General features: G+C 33.5%; 1 protein-coding gene and 1 long non-coding RNA gene across 2 annotated transcripts in view; one reads left to right on the forward strand and one right to left on the reverse strand.

The window, feature by feature from the left end:
- Nucleotides 1-26,890, forward strand: part of LOC149803861 (inositol-pentakisphosphate 2-kinase-like) — a 173,566-nt gene that overhangs the window by 47,090 nt on the left and 99,586 nt on the right. The window contains exons 5-6 of the mRNA XM_089953675.1: nucleotides 1,724-1,863; nucleotides 5,476-5,574. Of these exons, the coding sequence (XP_089809801.1) occupies nucleotides 1,724-1,863; nucleotides 5,476-5,574 (239 nt within the window). The remainder of the gene's footprint in view (nucleotides 1-1,723; nucleotides 1,864-5,475; nucleotides 5,575-26,890) is intronic.
- The window catches only part of LOC149803863 (uncharacterized), a 43,967-nt gene that overhangs the window by 3,365 nt on the left and 13,712 nt on the right, over nucleotides 1-26,890 (reverse strand). The window lies entirely within an intron of this gene.

A 26,890-nucleotide genomic window follows, 5' to 3' on the forward strand; every position in this document is an offset into this window, starting at 1 on the left:
AAACAAGGAATGTTGCTTGCATTCAGCAATGCTTAAGAATCATTTAGCATATTCTGATTGAATCTTTGGCAAGTACATTGTCTTTAAGACCTCGCTGTGTTTTTCATGGGTTTCATCTCATCAGCACCATTTAGGACATTGTTATGATCCATATTGATCAGTGTATATTTTCATGGGGTATTGCTTGTAATCAGCGTAACTTGATTAGCATTTGATTGATTTATGATGTAGTTTGATGTTAATGTTATTTCATAGACTGTTGTATTCTGTCTACTCCATTTAGGACAGAGTTGTAGCCATTTCGATCAACTTCATATCTTTTTCTTTTCATTTGATTTTGCTTGTATTGATGCCTTAAATGAGTTGCATTTCAAGTTACCATATTTACTGTGTACATGTATATTAGGACATGATAATATAATTATTTGTTTCCTGTCCCAGAACTTATGCTGAAACTTTTTTCACCTAGGTCATATGTCCCAAGTCTTAAGAAACAAAATAAATTTGTATTGCATTTGTGTTCCCCCCATTACATGTTGCAATAAAATAAACAAAATGCTTATTTGATAATAAAAAGAAAGAAACTAACCTTGTATTGTTATCATTTATTCCTTTTTTTCAACACGAGCATTAAGGAATAAAATATATCCATAAAATCTGTATATGTAGCATCGGCTTCCATACTGTAGTATGTATCGCTTATGCCCGATAACACACACTATGTTGTTCATTGATGTGAACATTGAGAAACAAATTGTTTTTGGTTGTGCTCAAAGGTTTGAATATGTTATCCGACTGAAAACTGGATCAAACAAAATTGTGAACAAGAGGGAAATAATCAACAGATATCTTGAAGACAACTGTCATTCACACGCGGGACAGTGTTAGGTGCAAAATAATCAAGATTTAATTATATCCAGGTCTACTGTATGACATTCACTTGAGTGCAAGTGACAATCTTTTTGCCAGCACAGGTTACAAAAGTATCATTACTATTTACCTGCAGACATGAATATTCCTTTGTATTAATTATAACTACAGGTGCAAGCACATAGAAGCCTGGGTGGTGAAAAAACACAACTGGCAGCAAGCAGTAAACTCCTTATTTGAACTTACCGACAGGACATCAAAGACAAAGGTTATTTTTATTACAAAGCAAGCTGACCTCGGAAGCCAACTTTGGATACTCTGAAACTTTTTTTTTTTTAAAGGACATCAATACAAAGGTTATTTTATTGCAAAGCAAGCTGACATTGGAAGCTGACTATGGATTCTTTTAAGTGTTCCAATTTTTTAAAAGTATGAATATACAAAGATGGCCGAGATATGGAAGCTAACTTTGGTTCCTTTACAAATTTTCAAATGATTTAAAATGTGTCCCACAACTTACGACTAAAAAAATGTGTCCCAGAACATACAGTGCACAAAAAAAATTACTTTAAAAATTAATGTATGGTGTTCCAACAAATACGGTGTCCCAACATATACAGTAAATATGGTATTGTGCATCATATATTGCTGATGCCTTAAACGAGCTGCATTTCAAGTTATTTTACATCATTTCTTGACTCATCATCTCTGAATGCACATTTTCTGATAACTTTGATCTCCCAGCACAGGATTTGTAATTAAGGTCCATTGTAGTAAATTACAGTGGGTGGGACAGTTTGTGATGTACCCATGCTTATAGCTCTGTTTTTATTTATTTCCTAATTTTTTGCAGCCCACCGCAAGGGTAAGGAGGTGCAATCATATACAGTAGAGCCTGTATCCAAATCAGCTCTTATATTGCCAGATCTGTCATATGTTATTGGCTATGAGGTCTCACCCACCACTGGAGCAACTATAAGTGTCGAAATTAAGGTACACTTGTCAATGTAATTAAATACTGTGACACATTTTGGTCTGGAACTAGTTTAACAGTAGTACTATCACATTATCAACACCGTATATGTATGTCTTCCAGACATGCAGATTTTTTTATATAAGCCAAACACTGATGTGAACTACTGTTTATCCAGGCTTTATTCTTTGTTGTTACCACAAACTTCAAACAGATGAAAATGTACTAAATAGATGTTTCAGGAGGTGTTATATATAACATCAGAAAATTGATACCAACATATTGGCTCAGCTTGTGGTAATTATTTTTTAATTTATCTCTAGTAAGGGATTTATTTGAAGATTGTAGATAGTGTGCTGAATGTGTGATGATTGCAGCCAAGTGCTGAGCTTTTTACTTCCTGGACAAATGCCATAAAAATTCTCAAAGACTTTAATACATTGTATTATACACTAATGAGCAGTTTTGCTCAGATCACTGCATTCGAGCATTTTGGATGCACATATGCAAATTATTACAGCTACAGATGTTTGATACAGGTGCAGCACATTCACAGAGATGCTAATCATTGCAATTCTAACAGAATCATTCCTATTTTTTATCCTCACATTATGCCATTACTACCACTTATGTCAGATATAAGTTATATAGGCAGGCCACACTTTGATCACATAATACTTGTGAAGTTCGATTTTATAATTCTTATATGAAGTGTATTACCTAAGCATTGTTTCAAAAAGCAACTGAATATCAACCAGTTAGTGATCACATCAGCTTAGTGTCCTGTTAAAATCCACTGCATCGTTATCTCATCAATCCAACCCTTCTCCTACACATATACGATCCATTCTTTCAGTGCATGAATATTTTTTCAGTTCTCTCATGCTGTGAAAATTTATTGTTTGAGGCAACACATCTCCTGAAGTGGAAACTGCCAGGACTGAAGTCTGATTCTTTTTAACTCTGCACCAGTCATGCTAATTCTCACACTTCTTAAACCCCACCATACCCCCAGTCTTATCGACAGACCATCCAGGAATGAGATCAAAGAACACTGGAAGTTCATCCATGTTAATGACCATAGTGTTGGCAAAATCATCTTCTCTTCTGGCCTTCACAAATTCTGGGTGACGCTGGGTCATCGATGTCTGATGCATGAAGCACTATTATGTGTCACTTTAAAAATTGTTCCATTGTTTCAGTTTATTTTTGAAATTCTTATGAATACTGGTGAAAAGGAACCAGTGTTAGCTTTTCAGTATATCGTGTTATAATAATAAACTAACAAGGTATTTTAAATGACTTCTCAAAAACTCCTCAGCAGAATTGACCAAATGTTATAGAAAACATGCAACCAGGTATCCTAGTGGGTATAAAGAGTTCTGACCTCCACTGGTTATAGACTAGTAAAACTTATAGTATGTCCTGTTGTACATGGTCTAACACATGTCTGTATGTCCTGTTGTACATGGTCTAACACATGTCTGTATGTCCTGTTGTACATGGTCTAACCCATATCTGTATGTCCTGTTGTACATGGTCTAACCCATGTCTGTATGTCCTGTTGTACATGGTCTAACCCATGTCTGTATGTCCTGTTGTACATGGTCTAACACATGTCTGTATGTCCTGTTGTACATGGTCTAACACATGTCTGTATGTCCTGTTGTACATGGTCTAACACATGTCTGTATGTCCTGTTGTACATGGTCTAACACATGTCTGTATGTCCTGTTGTACATGGTCTAACACATGTCTGTATGTCCTGTTGTACATGGTCTAACACAAGCACAAGAATGTTATCACTACTTCTCCTAAACTACTTGCAGAGCTGTGATAGAACTTTACATGTACATTCATCCCAAGGTCTAGATGATAATGAAAATGGGGCTGCTTAAACTTCCAATCTTGAATCAGTGATCATATCAGAATGGGATGTCCAGCTCTTCCTCACTAAAAAGGTGCCAATATTTGTCTAAATACTGTGGCAGTCATCTTTAAACTCTTGTTAGCGCTACTTCTTCTGAATGGATTGTCATATCAGCAGTTGATCTGACATAATATTTGATTGCCACATCAGCGTGGTAGTTTATAGTGATGTCTAGCACTGGGGCAACATGATGGAGACATGTAGCATTATGTCCTACCCAGTCACATCATCCTGACACCAGACTGACCAGTCCTAATACTAACTTAATGCTGAACGCCTAGTGAGGCAGCTGTTAGTACCATTTTTGTAAGTCTTTGGTATGACTCGGCTGGGGTTTGAACCCATGACCTCCTGCTTCCGATGCAGACACTCTAACAACTAGGCCACTGGATCGGTCTGGTAGGCCACTGGCGTGGTCCGGTATTATATTGGATTCCCGGAAATTCTTTCCAACCAGCAGAGAAACAATTCTTTTAAAGTGACCCTTGTTTAAATTGCATAATAAAACAAATGCGCCTGAAAAGACAAGCATGAAACCATTCCTAAACCAATAAACTAATATTAGGGAACGGGATTGTACTATGTGAAAATTGTCATATCGGTTTTACAAAGATGGAATTCATGTTACTGCTGTAAATTACAGTATTTTAGCGTTATGAAATTTAGCGAATCTTTCCATTCAGTGTGTTCTTTTCTTTAAGACTTCTCTTTCCAGTGACAAATGAAGCCAATACTTTTGTCCTCTGTTCTGTCAATGGCTTTGTTTCGGACCTCTTCCCATGTGTTCCAGCCCGTTTCTTTCTTTTCATTCTTTGCCAACTTCTGCCAGGTCAACTTTGGTCTTCCACTTGTCCTTTTTTCCTTCTGGTTCCCAGATTAAGGCAGTAGTCATTAATCTCTTCCCAGGTTGCCTCAGTGCATGGCCTGTTCGCTTCCTTTTTGTTTCCTCCATCTACTATGTAATTTGTAACTTTGCTAAGTTCTTCATTTCAATCTTGTTTGGCCAGATTGTTTTCTCAAACATGCATTGTGGAAACCCCTTGGCTTGTTTCTTCAAAGGGCACTGAATCTCACATCCATACAGCAGTACTGATTTTATGGTGTTGTTGAATATCCATATTTTGGTCCTTTAACTATACCATCTATGTTATATTTTTTGTAATTTCATGAAGGCTTCCATTGCTTTGCCAAGCCTTTCCATGATTTTGATGATGCCTGATCTTCCTTGCCACTTATTTGCAGTTGTACTTCATTTCTTTCATGTATAGTTTTAACATCTTTTGTAGCATGACCATGATTTTTTTTCACATGGGTAATATCTGAAAAATATGTCTTTCCACTTTATCCCTCTTTGTTCCATTATTGCTGTTCATTTCATTACCCAGTCCCAAGGAAGCATGACATAACATATTCCTGCTGAAACCCAGTCTTTATCCTGAATCATTCAGACTGTTTCCCATTTACTGATACACAACATTCTACAGATTGGTAAACGCTTTTGATGACTGACTACTATTTTTCAAGAGTTGACCTCATCTGAGGCAGACTAATATAAAAACAAAATATTGAGATTATTGACTAAGATCTAAATTCCCTCTTTAGAGTCTTACTAGAATACAGACTTCATTTTATGGAAAGTACAAGTTCAGTAGTTGAGACAAATGAATATTCAATAGTTTTTTTTATTCTTTTAAATTTACAGCCAAAAAAAGCATTTATGCACAGCAGTGAAAGCTGTAGCCAAACTAAGAACCTTGAGAGATTCCAAGTCTGTAAATTTTGCATGCATCAGAGATTAAAGGTAAGTGATATGCCTTTAGAATTTTTTTGTTGTGTGTTCATTTACACATTTTCAGAAAAGAGCAAAGATATGGTGATATGTATCCATCCATACATATGGTTTCATGTTTGTATGTGCGTAAACTTCTTCATTGATCAAGCTCTATATTCATACAACTTGAGTTAGTTGTATGGAGATCTCCGCCCTATAACCTTATATAAACTTACTGTTGCTTAAAGAAATTAATTTAATCATTAATCTGACATTGAATCCACTGGCAGAACTCCAGGGTCATAAGATGGAAAATATTTGAGACCCCTCCACACACTTCATTGGCATAAAGAAAAAAAATTGAAACTTCAACTTAAATTGGTCCTGGGTTCCATCTTCACTGCCACATGTTCAGATGCAATCAAAATGGAAATTTGGGAATCAGTTATTGGAAGCTTACAGCCAGTAATATTCTGATGATCATTTCTGTCTAGAGTATATTCTTCTTTACCTCTCCTGTCCCACCACTTAAAGTACCATATGTTACGGGATTGATTTTTGTTTTCATTAGCTCAGATCTAACCAAGATAGAATTTATCATTAGTAAATAAATTTAAGAACAAATTTCCAAGCCAACTCTTAAGGACATTCCCAGGTTTAATTTTGTTTATGTGTATGTGATAATTAAATACTGTCATACTGAGAAAGTGTAACTATATACATTTGAAATTGTGTGTGTGATGATTAAATACCGTCATACTGAACAAGCACATTTGAAATTGTGTGATGATTAAATACTGTCATACAGAACAAGCACATATGAAATTGTGTGATGATTAAATACTGTCATAAAGAACAAGCACATATGAAATCGTGTGGTGATTAAATAGTACCATAATGAGAAAGCATAACTCTACATGTATGAAATTGTGAGATGATTAAATACTGTCATAAAGAACAAGCACATATGAAATTGTGTGATGATTAAATACTGTCATACAGAACAAGCACATATGAAATCGTGTGGTGATTAAATAGTACCATAATGAGAAAGCATAACTCTACATGTATGAAATTGTGAGATGATTAAATACTGTCATATTGAGAAAGCATAACTGTATACATTTGAAATTGTTTGATGATTAATTACTGTCATATTGAGAAAGCATAACTATATACATTTGAAATCGTGTGATGATTAAATAGTGCCATAATGAGAAAGCATAACTCTACATGTATGAAACTGTGTGATTATTAAATGCTGTTATACTGAGAAAGCATAACTTTACACATTTGAAACTGTGTGATTATTAAATACTGTTATACAGAGAAAGCATAACTTTACACATTTGAAACTGTGTGATTATTAAATACTGTTATACTGAGAAAGCATAACTTTACACATTTGAAGCCGTGTGATTATTAAATACTGTTATACTGAGAAAACATAACTCTACACATTTGAAACTGTGTGATTATTAAATACTGTCATACTGAAAAAGCATAACTCTACATGTATGAAATTGTGTGATGATTAAATACTGTCATATTGAGAAAGCATTACTATACTCATTTGAAACCATGTGATTATTAAATACTGTCATACTGAGAAAGCATAACTTTACACATTTGAAACTGTTTGATTATTAAATGCTGTTATACTGAGAAAGCATAACTTTACACATTTGAATCTGTGTGATTATTAAATGCTGTTATACTGAGAAAGCATAACTTTACACATTTGAATCTGTGTGATTATTAAATGCTGTTATACTGAGAAAGCATTACTATACTCATTTGAAACCATGTGATTATTAAATACTGTCATACTGAGAAAACATAACATTACACATTTGAAACTGTGATTATTAAGTACTGTTATACTGAGAAAGCATAACTGTATACATTTGAAATTGTGTGATGATTAAATACTGTCATACTGAGAAAGCATAACTCTACATGTATGAAATTGTGTGATGATTAAATACTGTCATATTGAGAAAGCATAACTTTACACATTTGAAACTGTGATTATTAAATACTGTTATACTGAAAAAGCATAACTATATACATTTGAAACTGTGTGATTATTAAATACTGTCATACTGAGAAAGCATAACTTTACACATTTCAAACCATGTGATAATTAAATACTGTCATACTGAGAAAGCATAACGTTACACATTTGAAACTGTGTGATTATTAAATACTATTATACTGAGAAAGCATAACTGTATACATTTGAAATTGTGTGATGATTAAATACTGTCATATTGAGAAAGCATAACTGTATACATTTGAAACCGTGTGATTATTAAATACTGTTATACAGAGAAAGCATAACTTCACACATTTGAAACTGTGTGATTATTAAATACTGTCATACTGAGAAAACAACTCTACACATTTGAAATCGTGTGATGATTAAATACTGTCATATTGAGAAAGCATAACTATACATTTGAAATTTTGTGATGATTAAATACTGTCATATTGAGAAACCATAACTGTATACATTTGAAACCGTGTGATTATTAAATACTGTTATACTGAAAAAGCATAACTTCACACATTTGAAACCGTGTGATTATTAAATACTGTCATACTGAGAAAACAACTCTACACATTTGAAATCGTGTGATGATTAAATACTGTCATATTGAGAAAGCATAATTGTATACATTTGAAATCGCGTGATGATTAAATAGTCATATTGAGAAAGCATAACTGTATACATTTGAAATTGTGTGATGATTAAATACTGTCATATTGAGAAAGCATAACTATACATTTGAAACCGTGTGATTATTAAATACTGTCATATTGAGAAAGCATAACTGTATACATTTGAAATTGTGTGATGATTAAATACTGTCATATTGATAAAGCATAACTGTATACATTTTAAATTGTGTGATGATTAAACAGTCATCTTAAGAAAGCATGACTGTATACATTTGAAACTGTGTGATGATTAAATACTGCCATACTGAGACTATACACATTTGAAATCATGTGGAGATCTCTGAATGCATTAAATAATAAATTATCAGATTATTCTTCGCTATATTTGTATGTAACATTCCTGTCTTAAGCATTGCATTCCAAAACCAGGAATTTTTTTGCCAGTTTCACAAGTTTCCGTCTGTGCCTGACCATGCAGGGAAAGAACATGTAATGGCCATAATTCATAATAAAGTCATAAACGATAGCACCAATAAAATTTCCAACACATTTTTTCAGAATTTTAAAAATTGGTTTGGTGTCAGAATGTTGCTTCATGGAGTTTTAAGAAATATTGGCAGCAGATGAATAAATAGCTATCATTATCCACATAAAGCAGTATTTTTTTTTTTTTACATCTAGGGGTGAAATGATCCATTGAAATATCGATTCATTGATACTTTTGCTTTTCTGATACATTTATTGATACAAGAAGTGGAGATTCGATACGCAACAATACTTAACGTATGCAAGTTATTTTAATCTTTAGCAGTCATTAATAATTATTAGTCATATGCCTTGTTATTCTTTAAATTGAGAATTAATCTGATACAGCTGTTGCAGGTAAACCAAAAAGACTTGACAACACTAACTCACATTCTACAAATGAACACCCAAGTGATGTGGTTCATAATATTGGTACCCACCCCCGTTCTATGGTAATTATTTATCCCAACACTTATTCAACATATAGTAGTCCAAGTTTCCTCTGACCCTTGCCACCATAATTTTGATATTTGGACATTTTATGTTGTGATGTAGGGTCAGAGCGTTATGCCTGTTGAAATGTTAGAATTCACTGACAATGTGTGGTGTCAGCATAGGGCAGCTGCTTATTAGCTGGCCCAGCAAAGTTGAATGCCCTTACCTCGAGCCATACCTGCGTGAAATCGATAGGAGATATTTATTTTCTCAGAAATTTTTAGTAGAACATCCTTTAATATCTTGAATCTGCTGATAGATGAGACGACACTACAGTGTTGATGAAGTCTGACTTGAAACTTGCCATTTGCATTGCTTGTCACATGACATGATATGTTTTTAAACTAAATTTGATTGGCACATTGTGCCTAGGAACAAGCATTATGTTGTAGTTTGAACCTAGCATTTAGGAAGTTTTACAAATGCATGTTTAAAATATGGGCTACCTACAAAACCCCAAATGGCTGATTCCCAGCGTGGTTCATATTTAGAGGATGATTTTATTCGGCAAAGTCTGGATAAAGATAGTTATGATGACTATAAGATTCAAAGTATATTATATTATTGGAGCTGGGAAAAGTGTTAATGGATGTAACAGTGGGTGATTTTAAGCCTGAAAATGGTGTCAAATATGAGTCTGATGTACATGTTAGAGGGACAAAAATAGACAGCATGCAAGTCAATCACCCTTTCAGCAAAGGTAGAAAAGCCAGAATACCAAGCCAAATTAAAATATTTACAATTTAAAAGTAGAATGCAATTTTAATTTCTCAAACAATTTAACCAGACTGACGTCACGAGCACATGCCTATGACTTCATATCAAATAAGTTTTAAAAATCAATTGCAATATAATTTTTTTAAAATGTTGATACATTTCTTGCATTGAGGTTATCTGATCAATGACGTTTTGAAAATTTGTGAATTTTTGGGCCAAAAAAAATGCCCTTATAGTACATATCCCCTTTAAATTAACTACATTAAGAATGAACTAACTAAAATCAGAAAACAAGGATGTAAACAATGATGACAGTTTTAATCTTTCAAGTTGAAGATAATTCATTTGGATGTTTTCATAATCTTTGGTGAAAAAACAAAATTATTATCCTTGTACACTACCAACAAGTAATGAGTACAGTTTTCATATACAGAACCTAATGTTCAGTATAATTCAATTGGTTCCTTGGTGTCTGCTTGATCACAGTCACATTATCAGTTAGATTTTCCAATGATATTGTGAAAATTATAGTGCAAAGATCCCATCTGAGTCTTTGATTGCATCTTTTGTTGAACAAAAAAAAAGACCATGGATGTAATAAAAGACACTAAGGTTTTAATCACCAAAATTTAATAATAAATAAAACTACAGAATAAGGCTGTAAGAAATTTCTGTCAACCTAAATTTTTCAAGTTGATGATTATTCGTTTGGAGAATCCTCTAATGTATTTCATAAACTTTAGTGATAAAGCAAAAATGACATGATGTTACATTTCCATTTAATGATTACAGTTTTCATATACTGATCTTAATTAACAGTGTAGTAACGGGCTTTGTATTTTTATTGGGGGTCATTGAAAGTCACTGACAAATGAAATCTGATTTTTTCAAAAAAGTTAAAAGTCATCAGTTTTCACACAGGCCATTGAGAGTCCTTAAATTTAATAGATTTTGCTTCAAATTAAAATTAGATGCAAAATATTGCTTAGAGTCATTTATTTTATATTGTTCAAGGATTGGAAGTATGGCTTGATTCTTCTATCATCTGCTAGCCATTATCAGAATTCAGGGGAAGTAATAAGACATTGTATCATCCATTTCTCGTAATGTCGTTAATGCATACTTTAACTTCACTATGTTTCTCCATCAAGCAATGATGGTTCATTTGCGACAGTTTTCAATGAGCAATCAACTTAAAATGCCTGGAAAGTGCACATTCATCAATAGTTGTCTGCAAAACAAAGACCGAGAAAAGATGCGACATTGAACATAGAGGGAAAAGGGTTGGAATTGTAACCTTTCCAGAGAAGTTGTTTACTTTCAGAGTGGCAGTTTTTGGTATTATGGCGAGTTCATTATGAGGAGTGTAAATTGTTAAAAGGATTATTTAAATTCTGATGAGATAGAAGTTGAGACAACAAATTTTCTAAGATGTTTTACATGAATAGGAGGTAAGAAATAGGGTGGTAGTTTTGTGAATTGTTCAGACAGCAGAGATGTTTAAACTGGATAAAGTTCAAATGATTTTGGGATGCTTTTCATCAGGATTGTATGTAAAAAGTCCTTAGAGACAGGCACAAATGCAGTTAAAGATTTCCTTGGAATTCTTTATCACAACTGTGTGTTGATGATGAATCAGTTGAAATTTTGTTGTCATGGTTGATCTGTTACAGTCTGCAATGGAAGAAGTTTGCAGAGAAATGCAGCAGGTCATCCAGAGAGAGGTTTGTTGGAAATGGTGTTTACATTTGTTTTTGACATTATCAAATAGCTCTTTGCCGCTGGTACTCAGGTAGGCTGAATTCACTGCACAAACTGTGTTTGTGACATTCTTCTTAGTGATTTCATTGAACTGTTTATGTATAGTCTTTAAATCATCAGAATTGGTAAGCTGATCAGTATAAAGTAAAGAATAGTACATAAATGATGTCCAAAAATAGTTTCGAAAATATAATATCTGGCATTAAAAATAGATCATATTTTTCTTAATTGTCAAGTGTCCTGCCAATGACACGGCTCATTCTCATTGTCTCACTGCAAGTCTATGATGTTTGGTCTGTAAGATAAAACTATTGTAATTTATATTGACCTATTTATTAACGGTTGAGAATTTTTCTCAGACATATTTTCGAGTTTCATCCAGAATTTCAGTCTGTTCTAATTTATCATATTGTACAACAGTGAATGGGTTGCCCCCCCACCCCCATTCTTTGAAGAAAAGTGACAAGTGTGATTTCAGTCTGTTCTATCATATTGTACAAATCTGAGTGGGTTGCCCCATACATGAAAGGAAAAGTGACAAGTGTGAACAGTTTGTGTGAACAGTATGCTATTTATCTACATGTAAGTAAACACTTTAAATTTACAATAGTGATCCTCTCTTAAAAGTACATCCTGTCTTAAATTGGCCTTATAAGAGGGTCAACCTTTCTAGAGGGAATTCACACATGTATGAGTAATAAATGCATATAATATAAAAAAGATGGTGTAACTAATTTTTAAATATTAATATTTTCCTTTCAAAATCACATGCATGTTATCGAATCAGTGGGATAAACATTAATGTCATTTTAAAAAATTATGAATAATTACCAGTTGCGATTCAAAATCATTTGAATACCATGTCATTAAAATCAGGGTGCAAACATCAGGCTGCAATTACTATTGTCTATACATTCCATTTTACCACAGTTGCAGGATGTATAGCTGTTTATTTAAATTTTTATGACAGCAGCATTCTCAGCAGTGATCAAAGAACTATCCCTGTTTGCTTAGTCAGATTTCTTTTCCCTTTCTCAGAAAGCAGATAGCTATGTTATTGTAGCCTTGAATAGGATGAAGAATGATGATAGTTGTCATCAGATGATTGTACCCAGTTTTATTGTTATGGTTTCTGCATAAGTTGCTCTGCGATTGATGACTATTCATAATTTTTTTAAAGAACAACATTGCAAGTTTTTTACATTAATTCCATAACATACATGTGATTTTTAAAGTAAGACATTGAATATTTAAAAATTGGTTTTGCCTTTCTTACTTTATAGGTAATTATTAATCAGAACTGTGTGATCCCTCTTTTGAAAGTCCTCCTCTTTTTTAAGGCCACTTTCTTGCAGCAGAATGAGTTGATTTTAAGAGACTACTATGCTAATCTATGTGGTCCCATTGATATTACTTCAAGTACTAGTCAAAATCCTGTTGCAAAATTGTCAGTTCATGTATACACTAATCAATCCATTGTCCATGATGATAATAATGTGAATGCTGTTTTGAGTTTTCAGCATAATAATGTACATGATGTTTCTGTTGTTGTGTTTGTTTGGCATAATGTTTTGATAAAAGCTGAGAGATTAAGTGGGATATATGGTACAGGCTGTAAGTTGTGATGAAAGCTGTCAAGATCAGATTAAGATACTTTTTGTAGTACTGATAACTTACATGAAGCCATCTTGGTTGATATGTGGTTTTAAAATAATGGGATCTAGTTTGAAGCAACAAACACCATTTACTTCTAAAAGGTCCTGTCTCTCATTCAGTTGCTAATTGTACAACATTACAACTTGTAAAGAAAGTCTGAAGAATCGCATACCTCAGTGTAAGGTACATTTTGCCCAGATTTCATGATCTTAGGCTCCTGCATAATCATCTGAGATATAAATATTTTGGCCTGTGTAAGACATTTTCTTATGTAATCTTATTACTGGAATCTTACCTTATAGTAAAGGTGCCAGTTTTAATAAAAAGATAGAGCTGGTAAATAAGGCATGGGATAGGGTGGGGGTGTCTTCTCCATATCGCAGATGACACAGTGTATAAAAGATGTTACTGTCTCAAAGCAGACACATTAGAAAGTGATAGATAGAAGCCTGACGTAGACAAAACCAATTCTCATACATCTATGCTCTCCCTGTGAGCCCCCTAATTATAAAGTTGAATGAGTAGAAACTTTTCAAAATGAAATACCATTTGTGTATGTGATAATGAAGGAATAATCACTGGTGACTTTAACATAAACTTATCCTTCTCAGTAGTGGCATGATTGTTTTCAGTCTGTAAATCTAACTTGGATCAAAGTCCTATTAGAATCACTTGGGTAAGATCAGCCCTAATAGACTGTATTTTTACTAATACAGTGGAAAATGTAAGCAGTGTTTGTACCTGTGTGTGTGATTAGTGATAGCTATCCTGTGTTTATCACTAGACATTTGCACTAATTCACCATTAGCCAACATTGGGAAATAGTTTGTAGAGATTTTTACAACTTTCAAGAAGAAAATTTCCTTAAGGATCTTGCTTTGATATCTTATAATATTGTTATGAATATTATAAACATTAACATTACATTGCATGCATGGTACAGACTTCATCAAGTCTTGGACAGTCGTGTTCCTTTTTAAATCAAAGGTGTTTAGCTTAAGCTTCAGCCTGAATGGAAATAAAATTAATAAGGTACAAAGGAGATAAAATTATGGATTGGAAAAATACAGAAAAGGGCAAAATACATCAAAGCAAAGAAATACTGTTATAAACAAGCATTTGCAAGTAAATTTAAAGTCATTGTAACAGTATTTGTAAGAACTTGGTCCCTCCCAAAGAGATCATGTGCCAGCCCATCTAAACCACAATGGAAACTTGGGCACGGCTATGTCAGAAATAGCTGATGTTTTTGGATTACTTTACTAACATAGCCAATAGTTCTGTCATAGACAACATCCAGTCCTCCAGTCATGACAAGCTCCTTAGTTTTGTAAACAAAAATGTTGCAGCAGTTGCTGTTTTGACTTTTTTTTATTGCCATTATAAGTGAATGCAATAATTACTGTACCTTTGTGATATTTTTTGTTAAGAAATACTCTGGGCCTGAAGGAATTGATTCAGTTAATGTTGTTATAACTGTAGTATATCGGTGTCTAACTCACCTCACTAATTAGAGCATTAGTTTTGTTGTTTTCGAGAAAGTTTCAGCAAGTAAAAGTGACCCCAGTTCACCAAAATGGCTTTAGGTTGGACCTTGTAAATTAGAAGCCCATTTTTATCCTCCCTACAACCTGTTTTCACTTTTCAACAAAGAACAGTCTGGTTTTGACAAGGTTCATTCTTGCTAAACAGCTGTAGCAAATCACACAGACTGTTGGCTGCAGGAAAGGATAAAGGGAATCTAAAGGTGTATTATTCGTGGACTTTGTTGATCATGATGTATTACTATCAGTATTGATATGAATGCAATAAACTGGTTCTTACATCTCTAACTGTATAACTCCCAGAGTTGCTGATGGATAGGTTCAATCTATTTTATATGCAATTAAACATTGTTCCACAGGCTCAATCATATGACAAGTGCTTTTTCTTAAATTCATAAATGACCATTTCCTTTGCACCAGGTACACACTTATCTGCAGATGATGCAACAATTTTGTATTTGGGTTATAATGTTAATATTGTTCAAGCTCTACTTCACTCTAATCAGAGAAAAATTGAGTTGTGGTCAAAGCAAAGTAAAATGGTTATCAGTGATTCAAAAAAAAAATGTATAGTAATAGCCTTGTCAAAGAAGCACCCACAGCAGTGATAGTTCTCAGTTTGACAGTAAATGGTTGAGTTATATAGAATCTGTGTTGGGATTTGGACTGAGATAAGGAAATCCCAGTCATGGGGTTACATTATTTGTCTCCCCACAAGGCTTGCTGAGTAGGGAGACATATAATGTAACCCAGCGACTGGGATTTCCTTGTCTCGGTCCAAACCCCAACATAGATTATTTTTCTCATTCAATATTTTCCTTTAAAGTAAAAAGAACTCTTTGCTAGTATAATATAGTTCACGTCCAAATGTTTACATGTGGCTCATTAATACAAATATGTTAATGAGGGCTGTTGTATGACCGTTGCATCCAAAGTACACAGTTTATACATGTGAGCGAAGAAAAATAACAACAATATAAAATGTTGCATAGTAATGAGGTATTATCACATTTAATATATGGATGTTATATGAAATGGACAATAAATAATTAATATTTATTACAAGAAAATGTTTCATTTTCATCAATTCCAATTTTGAAAAGTTATATTGTAAATAATGAAACAGTACTGGCTACACATCTCTACAGTAGTTATACTTAGTACACGCTGTAATGAAGAGTAACATGTTGCATTAGATTATTCATGGGTTATTAGAGATCTGTGTCACTATCATATATAACTCTCCTTTTCTTTGGAGGAGGTGAAACTGTTTTGGAACATACTTGCGTTGTAATTAATATTGATTTTAAAATTACTCCCGTGTATGAAAGACCCTCCAAATATGGACCCTAGTGGATAACAATGTACTAAACTTCCAAGTTCATGGTTTCTAAGAAAATTACTTTTTCTGTCTTTGAAATATGGCAAGTGCTACCGTGTAATTTGCTTATGGATTAATGTGTGGACAGATAAATAATTCCTTCTGGCTGGTAGGTGCATTATTTGTCATTAAAGATTGTAGGTATATGTTTGATTCAACTGGCATAACACATTTCTGCCTGTTACTCAGTTTTCTGTAGTTGTTGAGAGAGTTGAGATTTTTCTGGCCAGTAATGTGTATAGCCTGATTGTCCCTTGATTAACAGAATTTATGTTGGGATTCTGGACCAAGACCAGGAAATTCCAGTCAAGGGGTTATATTATTTGTCTCTACATGAGGCTATGAAGTGTGTAGGCCTAGTCTATGTGCATTTATCAGTGTCTTCTGTCATAATTTATTCCACACAGCATTGAGAATTTCATCCTATCTGTAGCACAGTCAGTTTTCAGGTCATCATCATTAAATGTAGCTAACAGTATATAATTTGTTTCAAAAGAAGTATTTAAATTTAGTTAGGTGGCTTTTGCTACATTTAATGACGCTGACTTGAAAATGTACTCAGTTAGGCCTGCATATAAGATAAAATTGACCATGCTGTTTTAAAGTAACTAGCAAAATACCAAAATAGCTCGACATCATGTGTGTGTGTGTGTCTCTCTCGAAATGTTTTGTATGGTGTGTTCTCAAAGATGGATTGCCCTTTTTTACTATGTTTTTTGTTACATAGTTGTTGTTGTTGTTGTTGTTTGTTTTTACAACAACTACGTCAGGCACAGCAGATGACAACAAGGTTTTTTTTTTTAAAAGTAGTTCTGAGCATGTGGACAACTTATCTGAAACAACTGGTCTGAGATGACTAGACTGAGATAAGTAAAGTAATGTTAGCAAAACAGTTAGATTTCTCTGTTGCATGGGTGAGAAATTAAAATGGTAAAGGTGACAAATTTATAGGAGTGATAGTTGAAAGTAATTCAGAGTGGGATTAACATCATGGCTTTGTCTGCAAATCCCTTTAAAAAATCTTTAAGTAAAATCAGGATATACCTACCAAAACAGAACTAGAATCATTTACCATAATGTCTACATTTTGCCAGTTTGTTACTTTTGTATGGTAATATGGGGAAGCTGCACTAAGAGCTGTTATCAAGAATAAATAAGATTCAGAAGCAAGTTGCTCACTTTTGGATGCTTCTTTTGACACTTCACACAGTCAGTATTTTAGGATTTTAAATGGCTCAAAATAAATGACTGTATAAACTTTAGTAAAGCATAAAGCATTACTTGTTACAGAGCTACTTCAGACTTCCAAAAGTCAATATTGAACAGTCAGGTGTAGTGCTAAATATTCTTGAGCAAAGATATGGAATACTCTGCCTGTACATGTTAAAGCAGCAAAAGCTTTACTCGGGTGTTGATTTTGATGTGCTTTACCTCTGTTAATGTTCATTATATGCCACCATTATTATTTCTTTGATATGTTCAACAGCGTTGATTTTGTTTAGGATTATTTTTTATTTCAACATTGCTCATCATTACACAACTTTTTGTTCCAGAACTTTATAATACTTAGACATTTAGATTAGTTGAGGGGCTCTGAGGAGACTTGATTTATTATTATTATTATTATTATTATTATTATCTAGTCATTTTGAGCTCATGAAGGTTATGTTTTAAATCCTATATTTATTACATGTATATTTTATTTGTATTTTTGCTTGATTGCAGGACAATCCATAAAAATGAAAGTAACAGGTAAAGATTTTAATGAAATAAGGTAAGGTGGTGGTTCATTCTCAATGGGTGTACAAATGGCAGCAAATGTTGCCACATGCTCTGGCAGATTTTGGCAGATAAATTATGCAGGTGCTGGCACTTAGGGAATGTCTTCAATTGAAGTTCTTGAAAAATGTGTTGTGTGTCTTGTTTTGATCCAACACTATAGCTAGAACCCATGATTTCTGTAGTGCATGATGAGACTCATTAGTGATCCATGTGTACATGCAATACATTGCTCAGCTTGTGGGTTTTTTGCACTATCCAGAGTTTGTAGCATAACTTGGGATGAGAGAGTGCACCATGATTTGCTAAACTACTGGATGCGATCCTCATACAATTTAAGTCAGGAATTTCAAAAATACCTACCATCCTGCCCACCCAGTCCTAATATGGTGGGTCAGTAATGGGCAAACCAAACATTTTGTATCCTTTTAGACTTGAATACACTTGATCATAGCAGATGGAGTCTGTCACTTGTGTGTCTGCTAAAAATAGATTTTACTTAAGCCAGATCCATTAACTTACTGTAAATAAATTTATGAGTTTTCGAAACCCCTGAACTAAAAGCACTTTCTGTGATCTTTGTATTGAATACCATTTATCTTGAAATGCTGCTGCCATGTTGTAAAATATCTCCTTATCAGTCAGTATCATGATAGAGCCTTTCTATCATTTTCTAAAAAATATAACAACCAATTAAAATAAATGATAAATAATTACATTGAACAAATTACAGTGAGAGTAAGTCACAAGATCATGTGATTTATACTGATTTTTCCCAAGCATTTGATTCTCCATGTCCCATGGACTGCTTTTACATAAACTAAAATCCTGTGGTAATATTCATAACTAATTCAATTCATCTTTGTGTGACAGATATAAAAAGTTGTATAATGGTCAAGGTTCAGAATAGTGTTAGGTTCGGGCGTGCCTCTGGATATTACTTTGTGGTCCAGATTATGTTGATTGTTTTATTTGCTGATGATTTTAAGCTCCTCCAGAGAGATGTAGACAGAGTATACATATCCTCCTCGATACCTTATTCTCGATAACCCACAAACTCACTTATAACACTGGAGCAGGTTTAAATCCCTTTTTTTCTGTCTAGAAATATCCATGGAATCAGCTCCAATTTATTGAATACGAAGAAAATCGTGATCAAAACTGGTAAATAAAACCTTGATTTATCACTAGTTTAATCATCAAAAATGGTGGTTATTGACTAGAATTTTGAACATACATTATAAAATTGCAACTTTTAATAAAAGTCATATATTTCTTGTTGAATTTTCTTTCTTTTTTTAAATTCTCGGTACACTATGAATAACAATATTTGATAAAATTTTGATGGATTGATGGAAGTGTCAGTAGTGCCTATTAGTGGCAGCACTTTATGAAATAAATGCCAATTAAGTTCCTGTTTTTAGTTCTATCTTTTAATTTGGATTCAATGTAATTATCATAAATGTGATATGCGCTCTTGTTTTCCAGTGTGAAAAGTGTCAGTATAACATCAAAGTTATGCCCGAGAGCATTTCTATGAGAACCTGTCTGAGTGCCAACTACTTTTTGATTCCGATATGCATAGGTGTTTGTTTTTATTGTTAGAATCAGTTAAAAGTAGAGTTGCCTTGTATTATCACAATAATTATTATCTTTTGTAACAAATCAAATAGAGGGGGAAGAGTCAAAAAGTTAAAAGGCATGCAGATGTTAATTATGTATGAGCTATTGGACATGGTCAACTCATTAAATTTGCCGATTTAACACTCTCGTAAATATTGTTATTCATAAATGTGATGCAAAATTAAAAAAGAAGCAAGTGAAAGGAGTGCTCAGTGATTGAAAAGATTTGTTTCACAAATACAGTTTGTTGTGAAGAAGTGGGTTCCAATGTTTGTAGTAAACATTAATTTCCTGAATTTGCACAGAGATGTCTGCTTGAGGATGAGCAGAAATTTCACTATTACTTGCAATTAAATAATGGCATCAGTATTTTACTCATAGAAAAAACAAAGTCGAATTATTTTGTCATGAAAATGCGCTTTAATATTACCAACATCATATCAAGATTTCTCAGAAATTTCAGTATATTTGTTACTGACATAAACTACTGAAGAGGTACTGGCATAGTAGAAAAGTACTGTGGTATATACCACTGGAATAATTACCATGGTATACCAGTAATACCACACACCTACATGCGATGGTGTTGAAGCCTCTTGGAATTGTGTTTTTAATGATCTTTCAGAGGTTTGTTACATTGAAAATAAGAGTGGAAAACTTCTTTACATAAACTTTTTATTGGCAATTATTCCCAACACCATTATAAAAGGGGTACTAAATCATTAAACCCCTCCCCCTCGTCTTTCATTGTTAATGTCCAGTCAGCCTGGATGGCATCCCCTTCTGAATTTTTGGTGGGGGTCCCTTGATAACTCATGTCTTGCATGTACTGTAGTCTGTTTGCCATCTTGAACATTGTCTTATTCATCATGAAAATTTTGTTATCGCTACTCTTACCACAATAGATGGTCATATCTCTATGGGATTTTCACCAAACGATTTCTTATGTCTTCCTGGTTCTAAATGAAAATGGTGCCAATCTAATATGGTCACAACAGTGGAAAATCTTTTTTTTTAATTTTTACTAAGACTTCTTATGATGTTGAGCTGATCTTGATTAAAAATGGTGATGATCTGACATCCAATATGGCAACCATGGCAGCCATCTTAAATAATCTTGTTATCACAACTCTGCCTGAACAGAAAGTCATAATGATGTGGGGGTTTTCACCAGAAGAGTTCTTTATGATGTCCGGTTTGTTGTAAATAAAAATGGTTTTCTGATCTGACATCCATTATTGGCCAGCATAACGTGGCCATCTTGAAAATCGTTATTACTACTACTCATGAATTGATTGTTGTATAAGTATGAGGTTTTCACTAAAGACTTTTTTATGTCTTGTTTTTCTTAAATGAAAATGGTGCCAGTCGGGCATCAGTATGGTCACCACAGCAGCCAAGTTGAAAATCTTGCTATTTCTACCCCTCAAGTCTTAAAATTATTCTTATCTATGGAAAGCCTCATTAAAATTATTCTTATCTGAGCTCTTCCCAAATGGCTATATCATTAAGAGGTTTTTACCAGTCAACTTGTTATGATATCTTGTTGGTTCTAAATGAAAATGGTGTCAGTCTTACATCCAATATGGCTGCCATGATGACTGTCTTAAAAGTCTTGTTGCCACTACTGGATGATTATTTGACTTGGGATTTTCATCAAAACACTTCTCTGCTTTGTCCAAAATGAAGATGGTTTCAAAACTTGATAGTTAAAAGGAAGAAATGGTCTTATCTTGAATTCATGGAAAATTATTTTTGCCCATTAGAACACCAGTCTGCTTGAGGGACTCTTGTTTCAAGTACAGTTGCAAATTTATTCTAAATTTATATGTCATGCATAATTTTTACCTATTTTTTTTTATAAGGTGTAGACTTGAATATTGTTGTGAAATTGGGTCCCCTGACCAATCTGTTTTGACTTTACAAATAGAAACAGTTCAACAAAAGTTTTTGAAATTTATGTATTTTAAAACTTGGTTAAGATTTACCAAGAGCTCATATGAGCAAATCTGCCAACATTTTAATATATCAATCTTGGAGAGTAGAAGAAAGATTATTGACTCTTTCTTTTTAAATATATTCAGAGTCACTGTTCATATTGAGTGCATTGAGTAGCCTAAAATATTCCAAGGACACAAAAATCTTTATCTTTTTGCACAACAGTTAATTTGAACACCAGAAAACAGTCTTTTAAATAAGAGCACAATGAAATGTAACTCATTTTTAATTTCATACAACAGATATCTTATGACAAACAATTCTGCAGTTTTTAAATAGTCTTTGAAAGAAATACTTGTGATTTCTGAGTGGACAAATACATAGGTTCCCCTTTTGCTGTTATTCGTACATTTAGAAGAGGTCAAGTATGGCTCCCTGCATGTGACTTGAAGGAACTAATTGAGGCAACTGTTTTGTTTTGGAATAAATGATGATATTTGTCTGATTTAAAAAAAATTGTCCATGTATTTTATGGATTTCCTTTGTTTTTTACTTTATCTTTTTTGTATGCTTTTTTGGGGAGTTAATGCAAAATATCTACCTTGTATTAGTTTTCTTATGGTACATATTTACATTTGGTATGAGGGATTTGTCTTCCTGGAAATTTTTGCAAGGTTTTTAGCACTACCATTTTGGCTACATATACTTACCTTTTTTAACATTATATCAACAGTATTATGTTTGTAAACTCTACAACTAAAAACTACATGTATATTACATATGTAAAGTGTGTTTTACCTTTATGCTGTCAAGAAAGAGCAATATTATAAGTTGATCATTGCACTGCTTGATGTTAGTTAATAATAATGCTTGAATTATAAAGTACTTCTTTGGGTTTTATTTGGTGTTTGTTAATATATATATATATATATATATATATATATATATATTTGCTATCAGGATGAGTTAGTATTATATTGTTATTGTCTCTGAATCCATCCATCTATTTATTGTCAATCTTGTGTCTGTTGTATGCTATGAAATATTACCAAACCTTATTGATGTCTTGTACTTGGGGTAGCAAAGAACCATATTGAATTCCGAGTCAAAAGGTCATTGTACTTGAAAGAAAAAATGATTTAGATTGATTGGACATGAGATAAGGAAGAACTCTATTGATTTAAGGGTTGAAAGGTCAGAGGAAAAGGTCACTTTGAAAAGAAAAGAATGGTTTATGCAGCCATACAAGTTTTACAGTGCATATCCAGAAGAAACTTTGATGGATAGCTTGCAGTTTGGGTAAGGAAGATAACTATTCATTTTGAAGTTGAAAAATCAAAGTCCAAGGGCATTGTCTCCCAGCTGTTCACAGGTTTTCTTTTGCACTTCAGTACATGTGATTAAACATCTTCAACATCTCTTAACAGTTTTTTTGTCTGCTCCAAAGCAAGTATGTAAATATGTTTCTTAAAACTTGTATGCAATTATTTTGTTATTTTTTTAGCTAATGTATCAAGCATCTATCGGTTATTTAGGGTTGAGAATTAGTATTTCTTTTCACTAACCCAATGGCTCACCAATTAAATATATTAAAAGACATTACTGGTATAATTTGGAATTATTTATTGACCTTTTCTGATTGGTCAGTTCTAGCCTGAGACCCTATTCCTTTTGTTGTTATCAGTAATGAAATCAGTGCTTTGGGGCACTACACCAAGCTATTTCCATAAGTGCAAAGACTGTTTTGACAATCATCACACTAATTTACTTGTACACCTGTCCATTTGCCCCATGTGCATTTATTGTACCTCATCAAATGCAGAATGTTGGTAGGTACTCAACACATTAAAATGATCAATTAGCCATTACATTGAATGCCAATTCATGACCACTTCTTAATGGTTAGGATAGCCACCGTTGTTGCAACAGAATAATGATGGCTGGGTTTTAGTAATCCATCATCAAAATCAGAACCATGGGACTAACATTAATTTTGAGTCCTGCTTAGATAATGATACATTCTTACTTTTTGCAAGTTCATTGTTTGTTTTTAGCTGTGGCTGTCCAACAGAACTTTTATGGCAGGAAGAGAACAAATATTTTCTGTCATTTCAGTGTAGAGTTTAACATACTAAATGTAATTGGAACCAGTTATATTAAATAGGTTTATGTACATGAAAATTTTGTACTGAAATGTTTGCCCTTTCATTTACCCCATGATACATAGTGACTGTTATAAAACCTTGACTTAATTTTTGTTTGATAATGACATGTGAGCGGCAAGTACATATAGTTTATGTGTTTTCCATTATTTTCTGCAAGTTTTGTAAGACACACCATAGATTCTGAATCTATGACTGCACTCTTCTAACTGTGGTGTTCTAAAATACCATAGGTAAGGAAGTATACCTGGAAGCTCAGATATTTTGGTACCTAGTTCCTCTGGTGACTTGGCATGAGAGGTAATGAAATCATTATTCACTAAGATCATGTGACATTGTTTTGACAAGATACCTGCATTGGATGGTTGTTATTTTTTGTAGATTACTTTTAAATTGATTTGCACTGATCATACTAGGATCAGTCCATTTATAGCATGTTGGAATTGGTTTTTGCACTGATAATACTAGGATCAGTCTATTTATAGTGTGTTGGAATTGGTTTTTGCACTGTGTACTGCCTAACTTCATCTCTAGTCCCATCTTCCTGTCATGGGCAACAGTTCGGAGTGAAAGGGGTTAACTTTGATTGGTTTAGTGTTTCATAGCAACACAAGTAGGTTATTAGAGCAAAGGCTGTTGGAGTAAAGTGCCTTGATAAATAGGCCACGATGGCTTACCTGGGCTGATCTGATGGTAGGACACAGATCCACACTATTTGGATGTAAGTCAGGCATATTCACTACTGACCAACCATGACTTCTACCTCTGATATTCACCTCTTCTGACAAGGCAGAGAGTGCATTATTTTTATTCTACATCCCCTATGCTTACTGTTGCATACAGACATGTACATTATTTGTACCTTTTTAGTTTTTGCTCATAGGATTTTTGCACCTTTTGTCCATACAGTTATGCTGGAAATCATAGAACTCGGTGAAGGTATGCATCTTGATAAATAAATACTACACTCTTAGCATAAGTCAATAGCTTCCCATGGGTTGTTTTTTTTTCTTCAGGTTCTTCCTCTACCAAATGTGCTTGATGCTATTTATAGCCTATCATGTGCTAAAAAAAATCATGTTAAATCTATCACAAACACCCAACTCTTGTCTCAAAAGTTGGTCATTGTAACCCATATTTCATGCTAAACTGTTGATTTCAGAAAACTGTTCTTGCTACAATCATCTAACTAGATGATTGTATGTATCTCTGATAGTACTTCAACTCTACAAAAAGGTTGCTGTGACCTACATTTCACATTTTACTGGCTTAGGTTTAGGTTTTGTGTACAATTTGTGTGATGCATCTTGATAAGTACTATACCCTCATCACAAAAGTAGGTCACTTTGGGTCATATTTTGTGATTTACTGTCTTATGGTCAATTTTTAAAAAATATTTGCACTAGATACATTAAACTAGATGATTGTAAACATCTCTGTTAACTCATTAACCCCCTGGAGGTTTTTGTCATTTTAGGAAACACATTTTGGGGACTATTTCTGAATACATCCTTATGCATCGACTTTCAAGAGATTTTCCATTAGCCTAATGCCAAGTTGTGTTAGAAACGTCGTTTTTCATTGGTTATTTTGCTTGCGCATGAGCAGAAGAGTAAAAGTTGGAGTTCTTTTATTTATTTTTTTTGCTTAACGGTCCCATCATTTTTGTATCAGAACCACTTTTCATTCCAAATGCCCACCATCCTACTTTTTGCAAAGGTTCACCTGTCTGTATGCAGTTCAGACCAGTCTGCCTCAGATCTGAGGTCAAAATGTCACAAAATTCCAACCATGGGCCAATTTTGGGTGGAAAAAAAACGGGGTTTTTTTAAAAGTTTTTCCCTCTTTATTTTGTAATGCAACTAGAATGTCCAGATTTTTAGGTATCATTGTAGAGCTACATCTGTCTACCTTTCAATAATACCACCCATTTTAGTGTATCATACATGACCTTGACGCTACAGAGCTCGAGAGTAGGCTACTACCTCCTGCCATGTAAATGTGGCACCAGGAGTTAATGAGTTAATATCACATTTGTGCAAAAAGGTCACTGACCTACCAGTATATTCACATTTGACTGAAAATGGTCAAAATTTATTAAGTAAACTGCATTCCCTCAAAAAATCTAAATATGTTCTCAGGTGATACATGATGTTACACTCTGTTTATGCAGTTGACATCCAATTACTTTTGTCTTAGGGTGGAAGTTGTCACGTTTGAGAAGAGTGTGTTCCACTGTCAGTGGACATGGGCATGGTAAGTACTCGGGTTAAGGTTCACCCTTCAGTAAGTGTGCACAAGTTTGATGTATGTTCAATATGTAATCAACACAATATCACTTTATTTATTCTGTATGAGGGATGCCACTCTTCAGTAGTGGGTTTGATGTACTTTAATTTTTTAATTTATTTTTTCTTCATTTGATATAGTTTGCCAAGTATTATGAACATGTTCATTTAGACAATATTTGAAGTCAGTATCTCCATTTGGAAATGGGAGACTGCTGGAGCAGCTTTGGCTGATATATATATATATATATATATATATATATATATATATATATATATATATATATATATATATATATATATATATATATATATATATATATATATATATCATTACCCTTTATATCAATGTGACTGGTATAGAATACTTTTCCCAGATTTGTTTATGCACATTATGTTTTGGTAATATCAGGAATACAGTGTAGGAATGGGTTGTTAGAATTAAGATTCTGAAAGGTTTTCAGCATGGAAAGGAAATCTAAAAAGATGGTGATATTTTTGCTCTAAAGAAAAGTTGAGGATTTGTTGGGGACTCTCTCAATTAGCAAAACTAAAATAATTTTTGGAGGTGTTGGTTACCGAGGTAGTGATTTTGGAACACAGACTTCGAAGTATTTCCAACTCTGACTTTTTACTGTTTCGAAGCAAAAAAAAAGTCATATCCCCAAAAGGTTGATAAAGTCTGGTTTCTGAGCGTACAAGGTTTGGTATTTGGATCTAAAGACTGTATCATATGCTGGATTAGATATATTAGAAGATAATTTCGTTGTATATTGAAGAGCCATGCATCGA

This window comes from Sinohyriopsis cumingii, chromosome 3 (assembly GCF_028554795.1).
Source record: "Sinohyriopsis cumingii isolate HCF-2022 chromosome 3, ASM2855479v2, whole genome shotgun sequence".
In the NCBI taxonomy this organism is placed as follows: domain Eukaryota; kingdom Metazoa; phylum Mollusca; class Bivalvia; order Unionida; family Unionidae; genus Sinohyriopsis; species Sinohyriopsis cumingii.